The sequence below is a fragment of the Heterodontus francisci genome, chromosome 4 (genome assembly GCF_036365525.1).
Source record: "Heterodontus francisci isolate sHetFra1 chromosome 4, sHetFra1.hap1, whole genome shotgun sequence".
Taxonomy (NCBI): Eukaryota; Metazoa; Chordata; class Chondrichthyes; order Heterodontiformes; family Heterodontidae; genus Heterodontus; species Heterodontus francisci.
The window spans coordinates 153,140,062-153,160,648 of record NC_090374.1 but is presented as its reverse complement, the minus strand read 5'-3'; the positions used below and the strand labels follow the sequence as shown (position 1 = coordinate 153,160,648).

Here is a 20,587-nt window from a genome sequence, read left to right as displayed (position 1 = left end):
TTTGGAAACAGATGATGATGATGACTTTGATGTGGATAGTGATTGGTCATCGAAAACGATATCAGAGTGCAGTAGTGCAATCACAACAAAAAGAGGTGGAAGCTGTGGGTCCCAGATACCCTCATTTGAAGATTCTCTGTACTTCAATGATCAAAACAGAACAAATCAGAACTGTAGCAGCAGGTAAGTCATGTATGTGTTGTGCAGTGAAAGCAGCAGTTTTCCATGTTGGTGACCATTACAATGTCATCCAATGTGCTTTTTTTTCTGAAAAGACCCTAATGGGTTTCATCCTTTTTTTTAGGTGCCATTTTACATGTTAGTCTTGAATTTAATCTTAAATCATGTCATTGATTTTTGATGATCGGCAAAAAAGATGTGCAAGCAGAGGTTGAGCTTTTCCTGTATACATACATCATGACATCAACATGAAAATAATGCACTTGCGTATGGTCAGAGGTCACTGCTGAGGTGCCCTGCGGCAATATATTTGCCAGTCCAGTGTTTTTGGTTGAAGGACCCCTTTTAAAATGGATTCATAATCACGCTCCCCCATCTAAATTATAATACTATAAACTCCTTGCACATTTATATTTGAATGTAAATTTCTTCAGTGTCCTGTTAAAGGGACTTGCATGAAATTTTGATTGGTCTGTCCGATATAGTAAGCATGGATGTGATTGGTGACGTGTAAACCTTTTACCTTCCTTTTACAGCTAATGGGTAACCCTACAGGTTCAGCAACATGCATGTTGAATACTTCACTGCATAAAACCTCCCTGCTCTTGATCCAGTGTCACTAGGCACGGTGCCTCCTGTTGGGAACACTGGCACCATTTCTAGTGTAACCCTCCACTGCCTGCCTACTCACTGCACAGCTGCTGATTGTTTCAGGGCTTTTTACCTCCACCTCTGTTGTTTACCAGCCTGTTTGCACTGGAGTACTGCTGACACTGTCTACTGTGCAACATTTCTGTCATGGAGACACCATCAGAAATTTGGGACTGCAACTTTAATCATCGTTCAAACACAAGCCCAGTTGCTATATTCAGTGAACGATGCTCGGCTTGATCATCAGTCAAGGCGATTGGACAAGGCTAATTGGCGGCTCTTTTCTACCTTCTACGAACCCCAGCCCTGCTAATCTATTCCTGGTGTCTGTGATCTGTCTCAGGATTCTCAATCAGCCCAGGGCCCCTCTAATCTGGTTGTGTCTGTTTCCAGAGCTATCATGGTCCCAGTGCTGGTCTGGCAATCACTTATCAGAGTCTTGCTATGTGCACGCACTAGGTTCCTGGGCCTGCGATTGAAATTCGAGGCAGGTGAGCTCTCAGCTATGCATACGAGTGGATAAAGAAAATCAAAATAGTGGCCAAAAACTTGTGCCTGACCTATGCCAAAGTGTTCACGTTATTTTGCGGACCCCGTGACATGTCTTTATAGACCCCAGGTCTGTGAACTTCAGTTTGAGAACCACTGTAATGGCCTGTTACTGGCAGTAGAAATCTGAGTTTCATTACAGTCAATAATAAAAAATAAAAAAAATTGGCGGGTCTACCTTGGGCTCCCAGAAGCTGGAGACATTTTGGGTGAGATGACTCTTCAAAATTTAATGGCAAAAATGTATTTAGGTATTTGACTAGGAATAAAGAAATTTAAGTATGAAATTGCAATTTGGTTTGTGTACCATACAATTCTCTATCTACCTTTATTGATTTTGCTTGTCATAAAGTGCTACTACTTTAAATATATTCAATTCTGCAGTGTGCTGAATGATCTATCTTCAAGGGATGAATTGGAAAAAAGGATTTCTGAACTGGAGAAGCAACTTGAAACCCTGAATGAAGAAAAAGAAAAAAAGAGTAGGAAGCAAAAGGTCAGTGTATGTAAAACCTAGAGATTTTCAATCAATTTCCTTTGATTCTGTCAACATGGTTTTTAATCATATAAAAATGCATCTTCCTCCATCAAATGAGGGAAGCCATATCAGATGCTGTTTGTTTGAGTTTGGGAAAAGATGTTAGGTCATAATGAATTGGCAGAAAATTATTTAAAAGTCTGTTTTGCATATAACATTACCAGAATAAAATTCTGTTGTATATTTTCTAGGGAGACAGAGTGTGAAATGAGTTGTACAGACTCAATACAGCTGCTTGTAGATGTGGACAGTTTTTCTGGGTTGTCCACAGTTTGAAACAAAAACTGAAGCCATAAAGATGGCTTTGTGTGGGGAAATGGAAAAATTGAAAGTGCAATCAAGGTGGCTTGCTGGTTGGAGTTAATAGCACATTGTTGGGATAGGATAGAAGGATTGTAAAATCAAAGAATGAGAGGTGATCTCATTGAAACCTACAAAATACTAATACAGGGTAGATGCAGGTAAGATGTTTCGCCTGGTTGGGGAGTTTAGAACCAGGACACACCATTTCAAAATAAGGGGAAGCCACATTGGACAGAGATGAGGAGAAATTTCTTTACTTAGAGGGTTGTGAATCTTTGGAATTCTCTACCCCCAGAGGGCTGTGGAAGCTCAGTCATTGAGTATGTTTAAAACGGAGGTTGACAGATTTCTAAATACAAATGACATAGGGGGATATGAGGATAGTGTGGGGAAAAAGACATTGAAGTGGATGATCAGCCATGATCGTATTGAATGGCGGGGCAGGTTTGATGGGCTGCACGGCCTACTCCAGCTCCTATGTTTCATATCAGCTATGTTAGGTTCAGCCTGAAATCTGTCTCCATCGCTCGCGCACTCTGTCCCCGCCTTGTCTAAAATGCAGCTGCTTCTATCAGATCCAAACCAAGTTATACTCATCTATTACTCTGGTCCTCACTGAACAACATTCCCTGCCCCCAGTGCATTAATTTAAAATCCTCGTTATTTTCCAATCCCTTAATCGCCCCACTCAAACCTAGCTCCTCGAGACTTATTTTCTCTCCTGTGTCCTTTGATCTTCCAACTATGGCTTCCTGAACAATCCATCCACCCCACTACTACTAGCAGAGCTTTCAGCTGCATAGTCAATGTTTATGGAATTCTCTGCTGAAACATCTCTGCTCCTCTCTCCATTAAAAAAAAACTCAAAAGCTAACTGTTCTCATGAGCTTTCAATCATTTATCATTTTTCTCCAGTAATGTCATAAAGTGCATTTGGCAATTTTTGTATGTTAAAGGTGTTTAAATAAATACAAACTGTAGTTCACAGAAAAAACATTCATCTCCTAATTAATTAACCTGCATAAAAACAAGAAATGCTGGAACCACTCAGCAGGTCTGGCAGCATCTGTGGAAAGAGAAGCAGAGTTAACCTTTCGGGTCAGTGACCCTTCATCGGAAGCCAGTTCCGATGAAGGGTCACTGACCTGAAACGTTAACTCTGCTTCTCTTTCCACAGATGCTGCCAGACCTGCTGAGTGGTTCCAGCATTTCTTGTTTTTATTTCAGATTTCCAGCATCCGCAGTATTTTGCTTTTAATTAACCTGCATGTTTGTTATTTATTTCACCAAAACTTTCTCTGGGAGGCTTCATTGGCTTTGGAATTTGCTAAGCCAGAGTTCATGTTTCAGTTGGAATAAATATTGTTTTTCCATTCTAAATTGGTCACTTTTATCTTTTCTTGGTTGTCTTGTCCACAACTCCAATCTATTTGGATTCAAGATCTGCAAGACATTTAGAAGGGAAACATTCTTTTTGCATGAATGTCAAATTTCATTTTGACTTAAATAGCTAGCAAGATGGTGTTCCATGAGTTGGGTGAAAAGCAGCTAGGAAGGTCGAGTGTTTTCTAAGAGATTGCATAATGTGTGAATATTTACAAGAGATGCATTAAGGCTGCCACCTTTCCTTGTCAATTTTTGACCTGTGCCTCAGCCAAAGTGCACAGTGGCGCAGTGGTTAGGGCGGCACAGTGGCGCAGTGGTTAGCACCGCAGCCTCTCAGCTCCAGCGACTCGGGTTCAATTCTGGGTACTGCCTGTGTGGAGTTTGCAAGTTCTCCCTGTGTCTGCGTGGGTTTCCTCCGGGTGCTCCGGTTTCCTCCGACAGCCAAAAAAGACTTGCAGGTTGATAGGTGAATTGGCTGTTATAAATTGTCACTGGTATAGGCAGGTGGTAGGGGAATATAGGGACAGGTGGGGATGTGGTAGGAATATGGGATTAGTGTAGGATTAGTATAAATGGGTGGTTAATGGTCGGCACAGACTCGGTGGGCCGAAGGGCCTGTTTCAGTGCTGTATCTCTAAAAATCTAAAAAAAAAAATCAAAGGTGTTGGGAAGAGACTAAGCTGGAGAAGAAAATGTGAGAAGTGGCCTTCTGAAAAGGTGGTTTATAGGCTGAAGAGTAATCTTGTCAGTGTTGCAGGAACACAGTTTCGTTTGTAGGCTGCCTTCCAAGCTTTTAAGATAATTTTCCTAGTTTTAAACTTTTTTTTTAAACTCTACAAAAACTGAAATGTTTTCCTTCGAAAAAAATGCACTGCATCTCCTGCCCAGATTGTGGAAAATTCCAGACCCTTTCTCATGCTTCCTCTTCCCTTCTGCCCCCCTTCCTCACCCCATGCCTCAGAGAAAGGCCTGATTAGCTGCTGGAAATGAAGGACAAATGAGATTCTAGGGTAAATCTCTCCCTTCTATTATGAACTGTGCATGTTTTTCTTTTATTGTTTTGATTTTGATATTTGCTTTAATATTTCAGGATTATGCAAGCCACATTGAGAAACAGCTAAAAGATAGTATTGAGGTTTGTGAGCTGCTTTACTCAAAACAGGTATGTAACGTTTGCTCTGACAAATCATTGCAAGATTATATCTATCCCTTATCCTGAAAGAATGTCAATAATGTCTGCTTTCCAGTTTGATGCAGAAAGCTTGAAAATGGAGAATGATAAACAGAAAGAGGAAATTGAAGAATTAAAACAACTACTTAAAGAGAGGCTAGAGAATGCAAAATACTTCAAAATGGAGAATGAGAAACAAAAAAATGAAATCAAAGAACTAGAAAAACTGAGAGAACGATTTGAAGACTTGAAAGAGAAACGTGAAATTGAAGAGTTTGAGTTCTTGGAAAAAGAAGCTGAGAAAGAAGAAAAGGTACAGAACAAGTGTCTGGAGTGAATTTTTAAAATATTTAGCCTGTGGTGCAGCCAGGAAGACCTTGCAAAAGGAGATAGGAACTTTCAACAAAGTCCAGTGAAGAAGATTAGTTACTTTTATCCAAATAAACAATCCACATCAATCCCATTTAAACTTCTTTGGGAAGATTTTCCTCGTTTGTGCTTTGGTGCAACTTTTAGCCTGCATGGAGTTCACAGGGGGAAGTTCATGTGCTTGATTATCCATTTCAATTAATGGACAAACAGTTAGGCAGACTTTGTTGGAATGTGCAATCCTCCCTGCTTTACTTTCTTCTATGCACTCCACGTAGGTGATTTTTTTTATATCACGTAGAAAAGAGGAAATTCTGATCCATTTTATGTTTCATTTCTTGCCTTTTTTTATCTAGATCCTGAATTTTAACTTCTGAAAGCAATAATTAATTTAGAGTGGTGAATACCAACACCACCTTGCATTTATATAGCAACTTTAAGATGGTAAAACGTTCTAGGGAGCTTCATAGGAGCATTTTAAAACAAAATTTGACCCTCAGCCACAGAATGAGATATTAGGGTAGGTGACCAAAAGCTTAGTCAAACAAGTAGGTTTTAAGGAGTGACTTAAAGAGGAAAGGAAGGTAGAGGCAGGGAGGATTAGGGAGGGAATTTTCAGAGTTTTGGGCTGAGGCAGCTAAGGAACAGCTGCCAGTGGTGGATGATTAAAATTGGGGATGTGCAAAAGACCAGATGAAGTGGAGAGACCATGAAGGGATTTGAAAACCATGAGAGCTTTAAATCTGTGGCCAGTCTGGGACCCAATGCAAGTTCGTAAGCACAGTGGTGATGGGTGAACGGGACTTGGTGTGATTTCGGAAGTGGGCAACAGAGATTTGGGTGGGTTCAAGTTTTTGGAGGGTGGAGGATGGAAGGCTGGCCAGAACAGCATTGGATTAGTCAAGACAAGAGGTATCAAAGGCATGGATGAGGCTTTCAGCAGCAGATCAGCTGAGGCTGTGACAGAGTTGGGTGGTGATAGAGGTGGAAGTAGGTGCTTTTGGTGCTAGAGCGGGAATGCGGTTGGAAGTTCATTTCTGGGTCAATATACCAGGGTTGTGTATGATCTGTTGATGGACTTGCAGTTGCCAGGGAGAGGGATGAAGTCAGCAAGGGAACAGAGTTTGTGGTGGGGTCTGCAGACATGGCTTTGGTTGGAGGAAATTTCTGTATGACGAGCAGTCTGACAATTTAGAGACAGTGGAGGGTTAGAAGTGGTGGTGAGATAGTTGGGTGTTATCTGCATACATATCGATGCTGCAAGTAGCATGTAACTGGGAGGGGTATGAAAAATACCAGCACCGTCAAGGCCAGTGGTTGCAATTATTTCCAATACAATCTTCCTTCTTGGCAATTTGCAGGCACAACAAAAGCATGAAAATGCAATGTTAAGGGAGCTGGTTCAGAATTCGGAGATTATCAACCAGGAACTTGAGGTAAGTGATTTTGTATTTACATATCCTGTTTTAAGTGAGCATTAAAGTGAGGGACATTTTATTCACATAGGAATTAGAAAAAAATGCTGGATGTACGCTACTGATCTCAGAATCATAAATTATTACCACATCAAAACAGGCCATTAAGCTTCGCAATTCTCTCCGTGTTCGTAAAATACTAGAGGTTGCTTTCACCAGGGCTCAATGCCATTTGGTTTCCCAAAAATCTGAGTATTGATTGTATATAGTAATATCAATCAATTTTAAATCATTGAAAATTCGAGGAGTGGAATGTAGTCCTTATAAACACAAATTTGGGCAAGCCTGCTGCAAAGTAACATATATTTAAGGGAACTGTGCAATATCTTGTGATGTTTAGCTGTTTATTTTATACATTGTGATGCAGATGCTTCCATTACTAATGTTGTTTGAGGACTCGTGTTTAAAAATTGTGGAAATTCTTTCATTTGAAAGACTGAAGAGATTTCATAGATGCTGGACTTGTGTTTTTTTTTTAAAAAGGGTCACTGGAAGGATACTTTGGATTTTTTTTTAAAAACACTAGAAGAAACAATGAAAGCTAAATAAACATAAGGAGTCTTGCTGGCTATTGGAGTTGTTTACAGAGAAGTCCGATCTCTAGGTTTATGGCTGTCAGACGTTTTGGGCTATCTGACTTGGGGCGTGGACTGTTTTGAATGTAAGTTGGGGTGTAAGCCTGCTAAGAGAGAGATGCCGCCAACTCATTCTTTTCCACCTCTTTGTGAAAGCCTGAGAATCCAGTGTGAGAACTGGAGAAACTGTTGCACCATTTAAGCCTGCCAGACTAATGCTGGACGTCACCTAAAGAGAACAGCTCCAAAAAGATCCCAGTGCCAGCTGTCTGTGTACCTGGATGCCAGGCCAAAGGGCCAGCTGGAAACATTCCACATCTTATCCTTTTTCTTCAAGAATTAACAAGTATTTGGCCAAATTATTTTTTTGGGTTTTTTTGTTTGTAAAGTTATTCAATGCAGAGAAAAAGTCTTTATTTTTTTTCTTTAACTGGTGTGTGTGTTTGGATTATTTTAGAAGGGTATATATTTATACTTTCATATTTCAACCTGTGTTAATAAGCTTTGCATCTTTATTGACTGAGTCTTGTTTTATAATAAACTAATAGTTTTGTTGTTTGTTAAAGAAACCTGGCTGTTTATTAAAGAAAAACAAGAAATGCTGGATTCACTCAGCAGGTCTGGCAGCATCTGTGGAAAGAGAAGCAGAGTTAACGTTTCGGGTCAGTGACCCTTCTTCGGAACTGACAAATATTAGAAAAGTCACAGATTATAAACAAGTGAGGTGGGGGTTGGGCAAGAGATAACAAAGGAGAAGGTGCACATTGGACCAGGCCACATAGCTGACCAAAAGGTCACGGAGCAAAGGCAAACAATATGTTAATGGTGTGTTGAAAGACAAAGCATTAGCACAGATTAGGTGTGAATATACTGAATATTGAACATCAGCAAGTGCAAACCTGAAGAAAAACAACCTGAAAAAAACAGTGGGTAAGCAAACTGAACAAACTAAGATGAAATGAAATAAATGCAAAAAAAGATTGTAAAAAATGTAAAAAGGAATGCAAAAAAAAAGGAAGAAAAAATAACTAAAAATGACTAAAAATGAAAGTAAAGTGGGGGGCTGTCATGCTCTGAAATTATTGAACTCTCAGTCCGGCAGGCTGTAGTGTGCCTAATCGGTAGATGAGATGCTGTTCCTCGAGCTTGCGTTGATGTTCACTGGAACACTGCAGCAATCCCAGGACAGAGATGTGAGCATGAGAGCAGGGGGGAGTGTTGAAATGGCAAGCAACCGGAAGCTCAGGGTCCTGCTTGCGGACTGAGCGGAGATGTTCCGCAAAGCGGTCACCCAGTCTGCGCTTGGTCTCCCCAATGTAGAGGAGACCACACTGTGAGCAGCGAATACAGTATACTACATTGAAAGAAGTACAAGTAAATCGCTGCTTCACCTGAAAGGAGTGTTTGGGGCCTGGGATAGTGAGGAGAGAGGAGGTAAATGGGCAGGTATTACACCTCCTGCGATTGCAAGGGAAGGTGCCCTGGGACGGGGACGAGGTGGTGGGGGTAATGGAGGAGTGGACCAGGGTGTCGCGGAGGGAACGATCCCTTTGGAATGCTGACAGGGGAAGGGAGGGGAAGATGCGACTGGTAGTGGCATCACGCTGGAGGTGGCGAAAATGGCGGAGGATGATCCTTTGGATATGGAGGCTGGTGGGATGAAAAGTGAGGACAAGGGGAACCCTGTCACGGTTCTGGGAGGGAGGGGAAGGGGTGAGGGTAGAGGTGCGGGGAATGGGTCGGACACGGTTGAGGGCCCTGTCAACCACAGTGGGGGGAAATCCTCGGTTGAGGAAAAAGGAGGTCATATCAGAAGCACCGTCATGGAAGGTAGCATCATCAGAGCAGATGCGTCGGAGACGGAGAAACTGGGAGAATGGAATGGAGTCCTTACAGGAGGTAGGGTGTGAAGAAGTGTAGTCGAGGTAGCTGTGGGAGTCAGTGGGCTTATAATGGATATTGGTAGAACATCAAGCCACCGTCCAAAAGACTGTCACTGACCTCATCTCCTCTGGAGATCTTCCCTCTACAGCTTCCAACCTCATAGTCCCGCAACCCCGGACAGCCCGCTTCTACCTCCTTCCCAAAATCCAGAAACGGGACTGTCCCGGCAGACCCATTGTGTCAGCCTGCTCCTGCCCCACTGAACTTATTTCTTCCTATCTAGACTCTATCTTTTCTCCGCTGGTCCAGTCTCTTCCCACCTACATCCGTGACTCTTCTGACGCCCTACGTCATTTTGACAATTTCCAGTTTCCTGGTCCCAACCGCCGCCTCTTCACTATGGACGTCCAATCGCTCTACACCTCCAGCCCCCACCAGGATGGTTTGAGGGCTCTCCGCTTCTTCCTGGAACAGAGGCCCAACCAGTCCCCATCCACCAACACCCTCCTCCGCCTGGCTGAACCTGTTCTCACATTGAACAACTTCTCCTTCAACTCCATGCATTTCCTTCAAGTAAAAGGTGTTGCTATGGGTACCCGCATGGGTCCTAGTTATGCCTGTCTTTTTGTGGGATATGTCGAGCATTCTTTGATCCAGTCCTACTCAGGCCCCCTCCCCCAACTCTTTTTCCGGTACATCGATGACTGTATCGGTGCCGTTTCCTGCTCCCGCCCCGAACTAGAAAACTTTATCAACTTTGCTTCCAATTTCCACCCTTCTCTCACCTTTTACATGGTCCATCTCTGACACTTCCCTTCCCTTCCTCGACTTCTCTGTCTCCATCTCTGGGGATAGGTTGTCTACCAATATCCATTATAAGCCCACTGACTCCCACAGCTACCTCGACTACACTTCTTCACACCCTACCTCCTGTAAGGACTCCATTCCATTCTCCCAGTTTCTCCGTCTCCGACGCATCTGCTCTGATGATGCTACCTTCCATGACGGTGCTTCTGATATGACCTCCTTTTTCCTCAACCGAGGATTTCCCCCCACTGTGGTTGACAGGGCCCTCAACCGTGTCCGACCCATTCCCCGCACCTCTACCCTCACCCCTTCCCCTCCCTCCCAGAACCGTGACAGGGTTCCCCTTGTCCTCACTTTTCATCCCACCAGCCTCCATATCCAAAGGATCATCCTCTGCCATTTTCGCCACCTCCAGCGTGATGCCACTACCAGTCGCATCTTCCCCTCCCTTCCCCTGTCAGCATTCCAAAGGGATCGTTCCCTCCGCGACACCCTGGTCCACTCCTCCATTACCCCCACCACCTCGTCCCCGTCCCAGGGCACCTTCCCTTGCAATCGCAGGAGGTGTAATACCTGCCCATTTACCTCCTCTCTCCTCACTATCCCAGGACCCAAACACTCCTTTCAGGTGAAGCAGCGATTTACTTGTACTTCTTTCACTGTAGTATACTGTATTCGCTGCTCACAGTGTGGTCTCCTCTACATTGGGGAGACCAAGCGCAGACTGGGTGACCGCTTTGCGGAACATCTCCGCTCAGTCCGCAAGCAGGACCCTGAGCTTCCGGTTGCTTGCCATTTCAACACTTCCCCCCTGCTCTCATGCTCACATCTCTGTCCTGGGATTGCTGCAGTGTTCCAGTGAACATCAATGCAAGCTCGAGGAACAGCATCTCATCTACTGATTAGGCACACTACAGCCTGCCGGACTGAACATTGAGTTCAATAATTTCAGAGCATGACAGCCCCCCACTTTACTTTCATTTTTAGTTATTTTTTCTTTTTTTTTTGCATTCCTTTTTACATTTTTTACAATCTTTTTTTGCATTTATTTCATTTCATCTTAGTTTGTTCAGTTTGCTTACCCACTGTTTTTTTCAGGTTGTTTTTCTTCAGGTTTGCACTTGCTGCTGTTCAATATTCAGTATATTCACACCTAATCTGTACTAATGCTTTGTCTTTCAACACACCATTAACATATTGTTTGCCTTTGCTCCGTGACCTTTTGGTCAGCTATGTGGCCTGGTCCAATCTGCACCTTCTCCTTTGTTATCTCTTGCCCAACCCCCACCTCACTTGTTTATAATCTGTGACTTTTCTAATATTTGTCAGTTCCGAAGAAGGGTCACTGACCCGAAACGTTAACTCTGCTTCTCTTTCCACAGATGCTGCCAGACCTGCTGAGTGAATCCAGCATTTCTTGTTTTTGTTTCAGATTTCCAGCATCCGCAGTATTTTGCTTTTATGTTTATTAAAGAAGCCTGTTCTGAAAATCTAAAATGGATCAAGCATATACTTTGCTGTATCGGTAACTAGGTAAAACATTTAAATATATGTTGTGACTTGTGGAGAAGTGGAACTAGAGAAAGACAGGGCACTCCTCCAGCCTTGGTGGTACCCTATAATTGGGCGCTCGTCCAGGGTAACCCAAAGCTGTGCAGTGCAATTGTAAGCAGGGTAATAATAATTGAAATGGGGATAACAAAAACGCCAGGTTTCTTGTGCATTGCAGTGAAGCTTACGCTCCCAAAATGGCTACTTTTGATACAGGTGTGTTTGTGCAGCAGTCAGTAATAGATTCTGATGCTTTAACAGCATTGTCCACTGATGAGCTGTCAAGTGTGAAAGGGCATCAGAAGTTAGAGATTAGACCGAAAGCTAGGCGGGCTGAAATTCTGAGACTAGTGGCTAGGCAGCTGGAGATGGAAGTGAAAAAGCCAGAGGGACGAGTAGAATCGGAAGAAGACAAGATAACACTGGCACAAATTCAGTTGGACAGAAAGAAGCTAGAGCTAGATTTTCAGGCAGGGGAAAAGATAAAAGAGAGGATATTTTGAAGAGAGCAAGCAGAGTGGCAGGAGAGAGAAAGGGCAAAAGAAAGAGAGGAAAAGGAGAGAGAAAGGAAATATCATCAGATTAGAAGGCTGGAACTAGGGAAAAAAAAGATACTTTTGACCCTGATGAAAATTCTGGTGGGGACAGACCCGACTCCAACCCAGGACCCAGTGGGAAGCTATTTAAATTTGTCCAAGCCCTCCCGACGTTGGAGGGGAGGGATGTTGAAGCATTTTTCATTTCTTTTGAAAAGATAGCTGAACAGATGAGATGGCCAAAAAAAAACTGGACACTGCTCATGTAAAGCAGGTTGATTGGCAGAGCTCATGAAGTTTATGCTATGCTTTCTGAGGAGGCATCTGCAGTTTGAGATGACAAAAAAGGCTATTCTCACTTCTTACGAGTTGGTCCCTGAAGCTGACCGACAGAAATTTCAGATCCTCTGGAAACAGCCTGGGCAAACCTATCTAGAAGTTGAGAGGGTAAAGCAAATTAACTTTGATCGTTGGATGCGGGCACTAAAGGTAGAGCCCATGTATGAGATCTTTAGGGAAATACTTCTGGAAGAATCTTAAAAATTCACTCCCTCCGTTAGTAAGAACCCACACAGAGAACCAGAAGGTTTCAATAGCCAGACAGGCAGCTGAGATCGCTGATGTTTACAAGCTTGTCCACAAGCCCAAACGCTTTGTCTGTCACCCTCACAAACCTGAGAAGGATAGAAGATGAAAGGAAGGCAAGTAGCCAGGGACAAGAAGGGATAGCTGGGAATGCCCTGAGATCTCATCCTCAGTCCAGAAAGGAAGGTGCTGAGGGTGGGAAGTGAGGTCTGAAAGCCTAAATGATTCCATTGCCACAAGATGGGACAGCTTCATGCAGAATGCTTGGAAAATGTGGGGTAAACCCATGGGACATAGTGGGGCACACAAAACCAATGCAGCGAAGGGGCCCTAACCAAGAGTACAACAGATCAGGCTGTCTCTCTGACTGTGGCTAACACCAAGTACAAAAACCCCTTTGAGTGTGGGGAAGGTGAACAAGATACCCAAGAGCTATAGGGAATTCTTGTCAAAAGGCAAAGTAATTCCTTATCCCTTAAGTGAGACAGGTAAGCCTATAGTTATACTTAGGGATACAGGAGCCACCCAAACTTTTTTGTTGGATCATTTTAGAAGGGCTACTCAAAGCATTTAAAGGAGTCTGTAGGGACAAACCAGATGTACAACCTTAGCCATACATGATGTGGATGTCGGAGAATCCTCTCACATAAAACAGCCTCCTTATCGCTTAAGTCCAGAGTAACAGGCTGAGGTGAAAGCAGAAATCCAATACGTTGAAAAACTGCCTAATTGAACCCAATCAATTCAGTTGGAGTTCCCCAGTCGTGTTAATGTCGAGGCCTGATGGTTCAATTAGATTTTGCATAGACTACAGAAAGGTTAATGCAGTAACAAAGTCAGACTCCTACACAATTCCCCGCTTGGAAGACTGTATTGACAGAGTGGGCAGTGCCATGTTTCTTACAAAAATAGATTTGTTAAAGGGATGCTGGCAGGTTCCTTTAACACCCCGCGCTAAAGAAATATCTGCCTTTGTCACACCAAAAAGAAACCCTGGGCTTACTACTAACTCTTAAACATTTTGAAGTATATGTCCGCCATGACTACAGAAAGGCATTGGTACATACTGATCACAACCCCTTAGCCCTTATGGAAAAATTAGAAAACCATAATGCCAGACTATTTCGATGGAATTTATTATTGCAGCCCTATCACTCGCCACTGGTATCAGACCCACCGGCCGTCCATGTCTTCGCTTTAAAGACGTCTGCAAAGGCGACATGAAGTCCTGTGACATTGATCACCAGTCGTGGGAGTCAGTTGCCAGCGATCGTCAGAGCTGGCGGGCAGCCATAAAGGCAGGGCTAAAGTGTGGCGTGTCGAAGAGCCTTAGCAGTTGGCAGGAAAAAAGACAGAAGCGCAAGGGGAGAGCCAACTGCAAAACAGCCCTGACAACCAATTTTATCTGCAGCACCTGTGGAAGAGTCTGTCACTCTAGTATTGGCCTTTTATAGCCACTCCAGGCACTGCTCCACAAACCACTGACCACCTGCAGGCGCTTACCCATTGTCTCCCGAGACAAGGAGGCCAAAGAAGAAGATAACTTTAAAATTATCCACCATGTGCGGAAAAACAATCTAATTGTTGATGCTTTGTCTAGAATTTAACTTTACTTTGAGTTATCTGATTTATTACCCATCCCTAATTGCCCTTGAGAAGGCCGCGGTGAGCTGCCACCTTTTTTTAAATTCATTCATGGAATGTGGGTGACGCTGGCCGGGCCAGCATTTATTGCCCATCCCTAATTGCCCTTGAGAAGGTGGTGATGAGCTGCCTTCTTGAACCGCTGCAGTCCATTTGGGGTAGGTATACCCACAGTGCCGATAGGAAGGGAGTTCCAGGATTTTGACACCGCGACAGTGAAGGAGCAGTGATATAGTTCCAAGTCAGGATGGTCCGTGACTTGGAGGGAAACTTGCAGGTGGTGCTGTTCTCTTGCATCTGCTTCCTTTGTTCTTCTAGGCAGTAGAGGTCATGGGTTTGGAAAGTGCTGTTGAAGGAGCCTTGGTGAGTTGCTGCAGTGCATCTTGTAGATGCTACTCTGTGCTGCCACCATGTTTTTAAGGTGGTGGATGGGGTTCCAATCAAGTGGGTTGCTTTGACCTAAATGCTGTTGAGCTTCTTGAATGGCTTAGGAGCTGCACCTATCCAGGCAAGTGGATAGTATTCCGTCACCTTCCTGACTTGAGCCTTGTAGATGGTGCACAGGCGTTGGGGAGTCAGGCAATAGTGGCTTTAAGGAGTGTCGTAAAGGAGGAAAGCAGGGTAGAGAGGTGGAGGGAATTCCAGAGTTTAAGGCCAAGGCAGCTGACCGCACAGTCACTAGTAGAGTGATGAAAATTGGTGTTGTTCAAGAGGCCAAAATTAGAGGAGTGCCAGTATCTTTGAGGATTGTGAGCTTCTGACTCCCCAAAGCCTGTCCACCATCTACAAGGCACAAGTCGGGTGTAATGGAATATTCTCTACTTGCCTGGATGAATGCAGCTCCAACAACACTCTGCTCGACACCATCCAGGGCAAAGCAGCCCACTTGATTACCCCATCCACCACCTTCAACATTCACTCCCTCCACCACTGACTGTTGCAGTGTGTGCCATCTACAAGATGTACTTAACTCACCACTCAACAGCACCTTCCAATCCTGTGACCTCTTCCACCTAGAAGGACAAGGATGCCACCACCTGCAAGATCTCCTCCAAGTCTCTCACCACATTGGCTTGGAACTATATCGCCATTCCTTCACTGTCGCTGGACCAAAATCCTGTAACTCCCTTCCTAACAGCACTGGATGTACCTACACCAGATGGACTACAGCATTTCAAGAAGGTGGCTCATCACCACCTTTTCTCAAGGGTAATTAGGGATGGGCAGCAAATGCTGGCCTTGCCAGCGACGTCCACATCCCATGAAAGAATAAAAAGAAAAGAGGGATTTGAAAAGTAGGATGATAATTTTCAAATTAAGTTGTTTAACCATGAGCACAGGGGTGATTTGTGAATGGAGTTTGCTCCAAGTTCTGACATACGCAGCAGAGTTTTAGATGATCTCAAGTTTACAGAAGGTAAAAAGTAGGCAGCCAGCCAGGAGTGCAATAGAATATTCAAGTTTAGAGACAACAAGGGTTTCAGCAGCAGATTAGCTGAGGCAGGGACAGAGTTGGGAGGTGGAAATAGGTAGTCTTCGTGATGGCACGGATATGTGATCAGAAGCTTATCTCTGCGTCAGATATGACACCAAGGATGCGAACAGTCTGTTTCAGCCTTGGTTGCCAAGGAGAGAGATGGAGACGGCTAGGGAGTGGAGTTTGTGATGGGGAGCAAAGACAACAACTTCAGTCCTCCAATATTTAATTGGAGGCAATTTCTGCTCATCCAGCATTGGATGTCATACAAGCAGTCTGACAATTCAGAGACATTGGAGGGTTGAGAGGTGGTGTTGAAGTGGAACTGGGTGTCTTCATTGTATACGTGGAAACTGATGTGTTATAAATATGTCACCTAGTGGCAGCATATAGATGAGAAATCGGAGGGTACCAAGGATAGTTTCTTGGGGGATACCAGAGGTAACTGTGTGGGACTGAAAAGAGATGCCATTTCAGATAATTAAATAGTTAAGAATGGAACAAGGCAAGATGAAGAGGCTTTGGAGGGGGATTTTGTGATCAAAACTGTCAAAGTTGCACACCGGTAGAGAAGAATGAGGAGGAATAGTTTACCTTTGTCACAGTCACATGGGATGTCATTTGTTACTTTGACAGCCATTTTGGCACTGTGGCAGGGTGGAAATCCGATTGGAGGAATTCTTCCAGGAAAACTAGACACGAATTTGGGAGGCTATAACACGTTCAAGGAGGTTGGACATGGGATGGTACATCTCGATAGATTATTTGTTGGATTATTTCAAGCAGTCACTGCAGTGGGAATTATAATTTCTTAACAGGCTGAGCTAAAGACAAAAACTAAGAGATTAAAAGAACAGGAACAGAATCTCCTCGATCTTCAACAACAGCTGGAACAACTGAAAGAGGTGTCAGACAGCAAGGTGAATCTTGAGATGTTGACAGTACAGGTAAGGATGGGATATCTGCTTGTGTTATCATAAATTTAACATTTTTATTTGATCTATTAAGTCCTTGAGATATTCTTTGGGCAAAGAAGATAGAATTTTAGGTGCTTAATTTGGGTTTTGCCTTATGGAGAATCATGAAATGTGAGTTTTGTGATTTTTATATATAAATTGTCATTTAAAAGTTTAAGGGTAGTTTTGCATGCCAATTCAGTAAATTATGTAGGAAATTGATATATAAATTGTTACATAGATGTTATTTTTGAATTGTGTTGTCTGTTAACTTTCATTCCAGATCAAACAGTTACAGAAATCGCTGAATGATGCAGAAGTTGTAACTCGTGATGCAAAGAAAGAGTCTTCCTTTCTCAGAAGTGAAAATCTGGAACTTAAGGAAGAAATGGTAGTAATAGAATTTTCAGTGCAGAATCTTGACTTCAATAATTGCTTGCATAGTAATCTGTGTTGCAGTAATTGATGCTATCCATTTAGATTAGGCTTGTTCCACGCCCCTTTGGGAGAATTTCAAAAGTTTTTGGTGCCTGATCAAGTGATTGTTCCTGGGACAGATCTGCTGCTCTGGATATTGCTAAAGACTAGTAGGTTCAGGTGGCTCACTTCATTGCACCTTGGGTTTCATTGTGCATCTCTCCTGGTACAGCAAGAGTAAAATTGTATAAGGTCACTAGAGTCCCAGGTAAATTCTTAAACTACAGTCAATAACATGAAAAGTTAGTATGCAGGTACAACAAGTAATTAGGAAGGCAAATGGAATGTTGTCATTTATTGCAAGCGTAAGAGAATATAAAAGTAGAGAAGTTTTGTTACAGCTGTACAAGGCCTGTGTGAGATCACACCTGGTCTACTGTGTACAGTTCTGGTCTCCTTACTTAAAGGATAAAATTGCAGTAGAAGCAATTCAGAGAAGGTTCACTCGGCTTATTCCTGGGATGAAGGGTTATCTTGAGGGAAGATTGAACAGGTTGGACCTATATCCATCGGAGTTTAGAAGAATGAGAGGTGATCTTATGAAACATATAAGATCCTGAAGGGACTTGACAGGGTGGATGCTGGAAGGATGTTTCCATTTATGGGTGAGACTAGAACTAGAGCACAGTTTAAAAATAAGGGGTTTCCCATTTATGACTGAGATGAGAAGAAATTTTTTTCTGAGGGTCGTTGGTCTGTGGAATTTGCTTCCTGAGAGAGCTGTAGAAGCTGGATCATTAAATATATTCAAGGCTGAGTTAGAGTCTTGATAGACAAGGGAGTCAAGTGTTATGGGGGGCAGACAGGAAAGCGGAATTGAGGCCAGATTCAGGTCAGCTATGAACAGGTTTAAGGGGTCTAACACAAATGTATGTACGTAACAGCTATTGGGTTCAAGTCCTACAGACCAGGACAGAGTTATGGTACTGCACAAGTTCCTCAGGGTAGTGTCCTTGGCCCAGCCATCTTCAGCTGCTTCATCAATGACCTTCCCTCCATCATAAGGTCAGAAGTGGGGCTATTCACTGATGATTGCACAAGGCTCAGCACCATTTGCAACTCCTCAGATAATGATGTAAAAATGCAGCAAGACCTGGACAATATCCAGGCCTGGGCTGATAAATGGCAAGTAACATTTGCGCCACACAAGTGCCAGGCAATGATCCTGTCCAACAAGAGAGAATCTAACCATCTCCCCTTAACATTCAATTACATTACAATCGCTGAATCCCCCACGATCAACATCCTGACGGTTACCATTGACCAGAAACTGAACTGGAGTAGCCACATAAATACCGTGGCTTAAAGGCCTGCTCAGGTCACGAAAATAAAAACCTGACATGAACCTAACTGAACCACATCGGACCCGAGCCCGACCCAACCACCGGAATGTTCCCTTTACCTATCTTGCGGCTCCCAATCTGCAGGAAGTCGCAGCATTAGCGTGATGATGTCATAGCGATGTTCACTGCGCAGACTCAGTTTCCCTCCTTGACATCCTGGACTCCCAGTTCAGGTAAGCTTTTTACTTTTAACACTTAGCAGAGCAAAATGCAGTTCTTGCTGTGTGTCTGACCCGAATCCGAAACATGTCATCGGGTTCGGGTCGGGTAGCAGGCCTTTGCCGTGGCTGCAAAAGCAGGTCAGGGGCAAGGAATCCAGCGGCGATTAACTCCTCTCCTGACTCCCTAAAGCCTGTCCACCATCTACAAGGCACAAGTCAGGAGTGTGATGGAATACTCTTCACTTGCCTGGATGGCTGCAGCTCCAATAACACTGAAGAAGCTCGACACCAGCCAGGACAAAGCAGCCTGCTTGATTGGCACCCCATACACAAACATTCACTCCCTCCACCACCGATGCACAGTGACAGCAGTGTGTACCATCTACAAGATGCACTGCAGCAACTCACCAAGACTCCTTAGCACCTTCCAAACCCGCTATCTTGTCCACCTAAAAGGACAAGGGCAGCAGAAGCATGAGAACATCAGCACCAGCAAGTTCCCCTCCAAGCCACACACTGTCCTGACCTGGAACTATATCGCTGTTCCTTCACTGTCGCTGGGTCAAAATTCTGAAACTCCCTTCCTAACAGCACTGTGGGTGTACCTACCTCACATGGACTGCAGTGGTTCAAGAAGGCAGCTCGCCATCACCTTCTCGAGGGCAATTGGCGATGGGTAATAAATGGTGGCCTAGCCAGTGACCCCCACATCCCATGAATGAATAAAAATTAAAAAAAAAATGTCCTCCAGTGTCCCCTTCTTGGGTTTTGTACCTCACACAACACTTCAACTTGTGGTCCATACCTATGCCTTGGTCAAGCGTCACCACGACATGTTGCACGTTATACTTTTTTTTTGTACGTTCACACATTGCTTCATGATTATGTCTGTTTGTGCTTGCCAATGATTGAAAGGTGATTGTTATTGCATAATGTTGTAATGCTGAGCATGTGCTGATGAGACATCTAAACAACACTGATTAGTCCACAGTGATAGTGCTGTGTGTGACCTACGCTTGAAAGTCTAATGTGGACAGCGTGATCCATTTTAGAAGAGGAGATAAAGAAATACTTCAGTGGACTTTTCAACTTCAGGCTGTGCCATGGACTAAGGGGGCTTTTCTGATGGAGGGCATTTGACAAACCCCCTAACCGCAATAATAAATAACAGTGGTACATTGCCTATAGGCTCCTGTTAATCTATTGGGTATGGGTCAATAATCTAAATTCCATATTAAACAGTTGAAAATATACTTTCATGGCTGTCTTTTGTCCATGCTTCATATCCACCTAAAATAGGGAAAAGCATAAAGTGATTGGCTATTTATATTGGCTACTTTTGTTGCCATCAAAAAAGCAAATTCCTTTGTTAAAGTTGAGAAATGCTCTTTATTGTGTAAAATGCACAAAATTATGATTACCTTCTTTGCATTTTGCAATTGAATGATCAAGGGCTGAAAAAATCAAAATTGCTGACATTGAAGTACTTCCAAACTATTTGAATAATGTCGACCTCGTGAAAGTGTTTTTATTTGTTCTGAGGTTTTTCTATATTTTTAAAACTTTCTTGCATGAACTGAAGAATAAAATGAGGGTAGGCTACCAACAGATGGAAAAGGATATGCGATTGTACAGCAGCCAGCTAGATACTGAACGGTCACGCTACAAAGAAATGCAATCTGATTTGCAGAAAGAATTAAAATCTGCTTTCAACGAAAATACCAAGCTAATGTCGTTTCTGGACGGAAAAGTCCCTAAAGGTACTGTTACTGCATTATAGTATATCATTTAGGGACCATATTGTGTTTTGGCATTATGCATCTAATACATGGATTTGAATCCAGTTCAAGTTGAATGGATGAAATTTTTTGATGTAGTTTGTAGTTCTGAAGAAATATCTTGTGTACTTTCTTTAAAGAAAAAAGGCAGCTTTCCATCTTTCCTTTCCCAAATTCCTCGCCTCCGAAAA

The 20,587-nt window shown here is 43.3% G+C and overlaps 1 protein-coding gene and 1 long non-coding RNA gene across 3 annotated transcripts in view; one reads left to right on the top strand and one right to left on the bottom strand.

Moving 5' to 3' along the window:
• LOC137369336 (uncharacterized) overlaps positions 1–20,587 on the bottom strand; it is a 196,223-nt gene that overhangs the window by 69,132 nt on the left and 106,504 nt on the right. The window lies entirely within an intron of this gene.
• The window catches only part of cenpe (centromere protein E), a 209,070-nt gene that overhangs the window by 83,799 nt on the left and 104,684 nt on the right, over positions 1–20,587 (top strand). For both annotated transcript variants that reach the window (XM_068030382.1, XM_068030381.1), the window contains exons 15-22: positions 12–183; positions 1,765–1,876; positions 4,698–4,769; positions 4,855–5,091; positions 6,509–6,583; positions 16,500–16,628; positions 16,921–17,028; positions 20,201–20,378. In XM_068030382.1, coding sequence (XP_067886483.1) covers positions 12–183; positions 1,765–1,876; positions 4,698–4,769; positions 4,855–5,091; positions 6,509–6,583; positions 16,500–16,628; positions 16,921–17,028; positions 20,201–20,378 — 1,083 coding nt within the window. The remainder of the gene's footprint in view (positions 1–11; positions 184–1,764; positions 1,877–4,697; positions 4,770–4,854; positions 5,092–6,508; positions 6,584–16,499; positions 16,629–16,920; positions 17,029–20,200; positions 20,379–20,587) is intronic.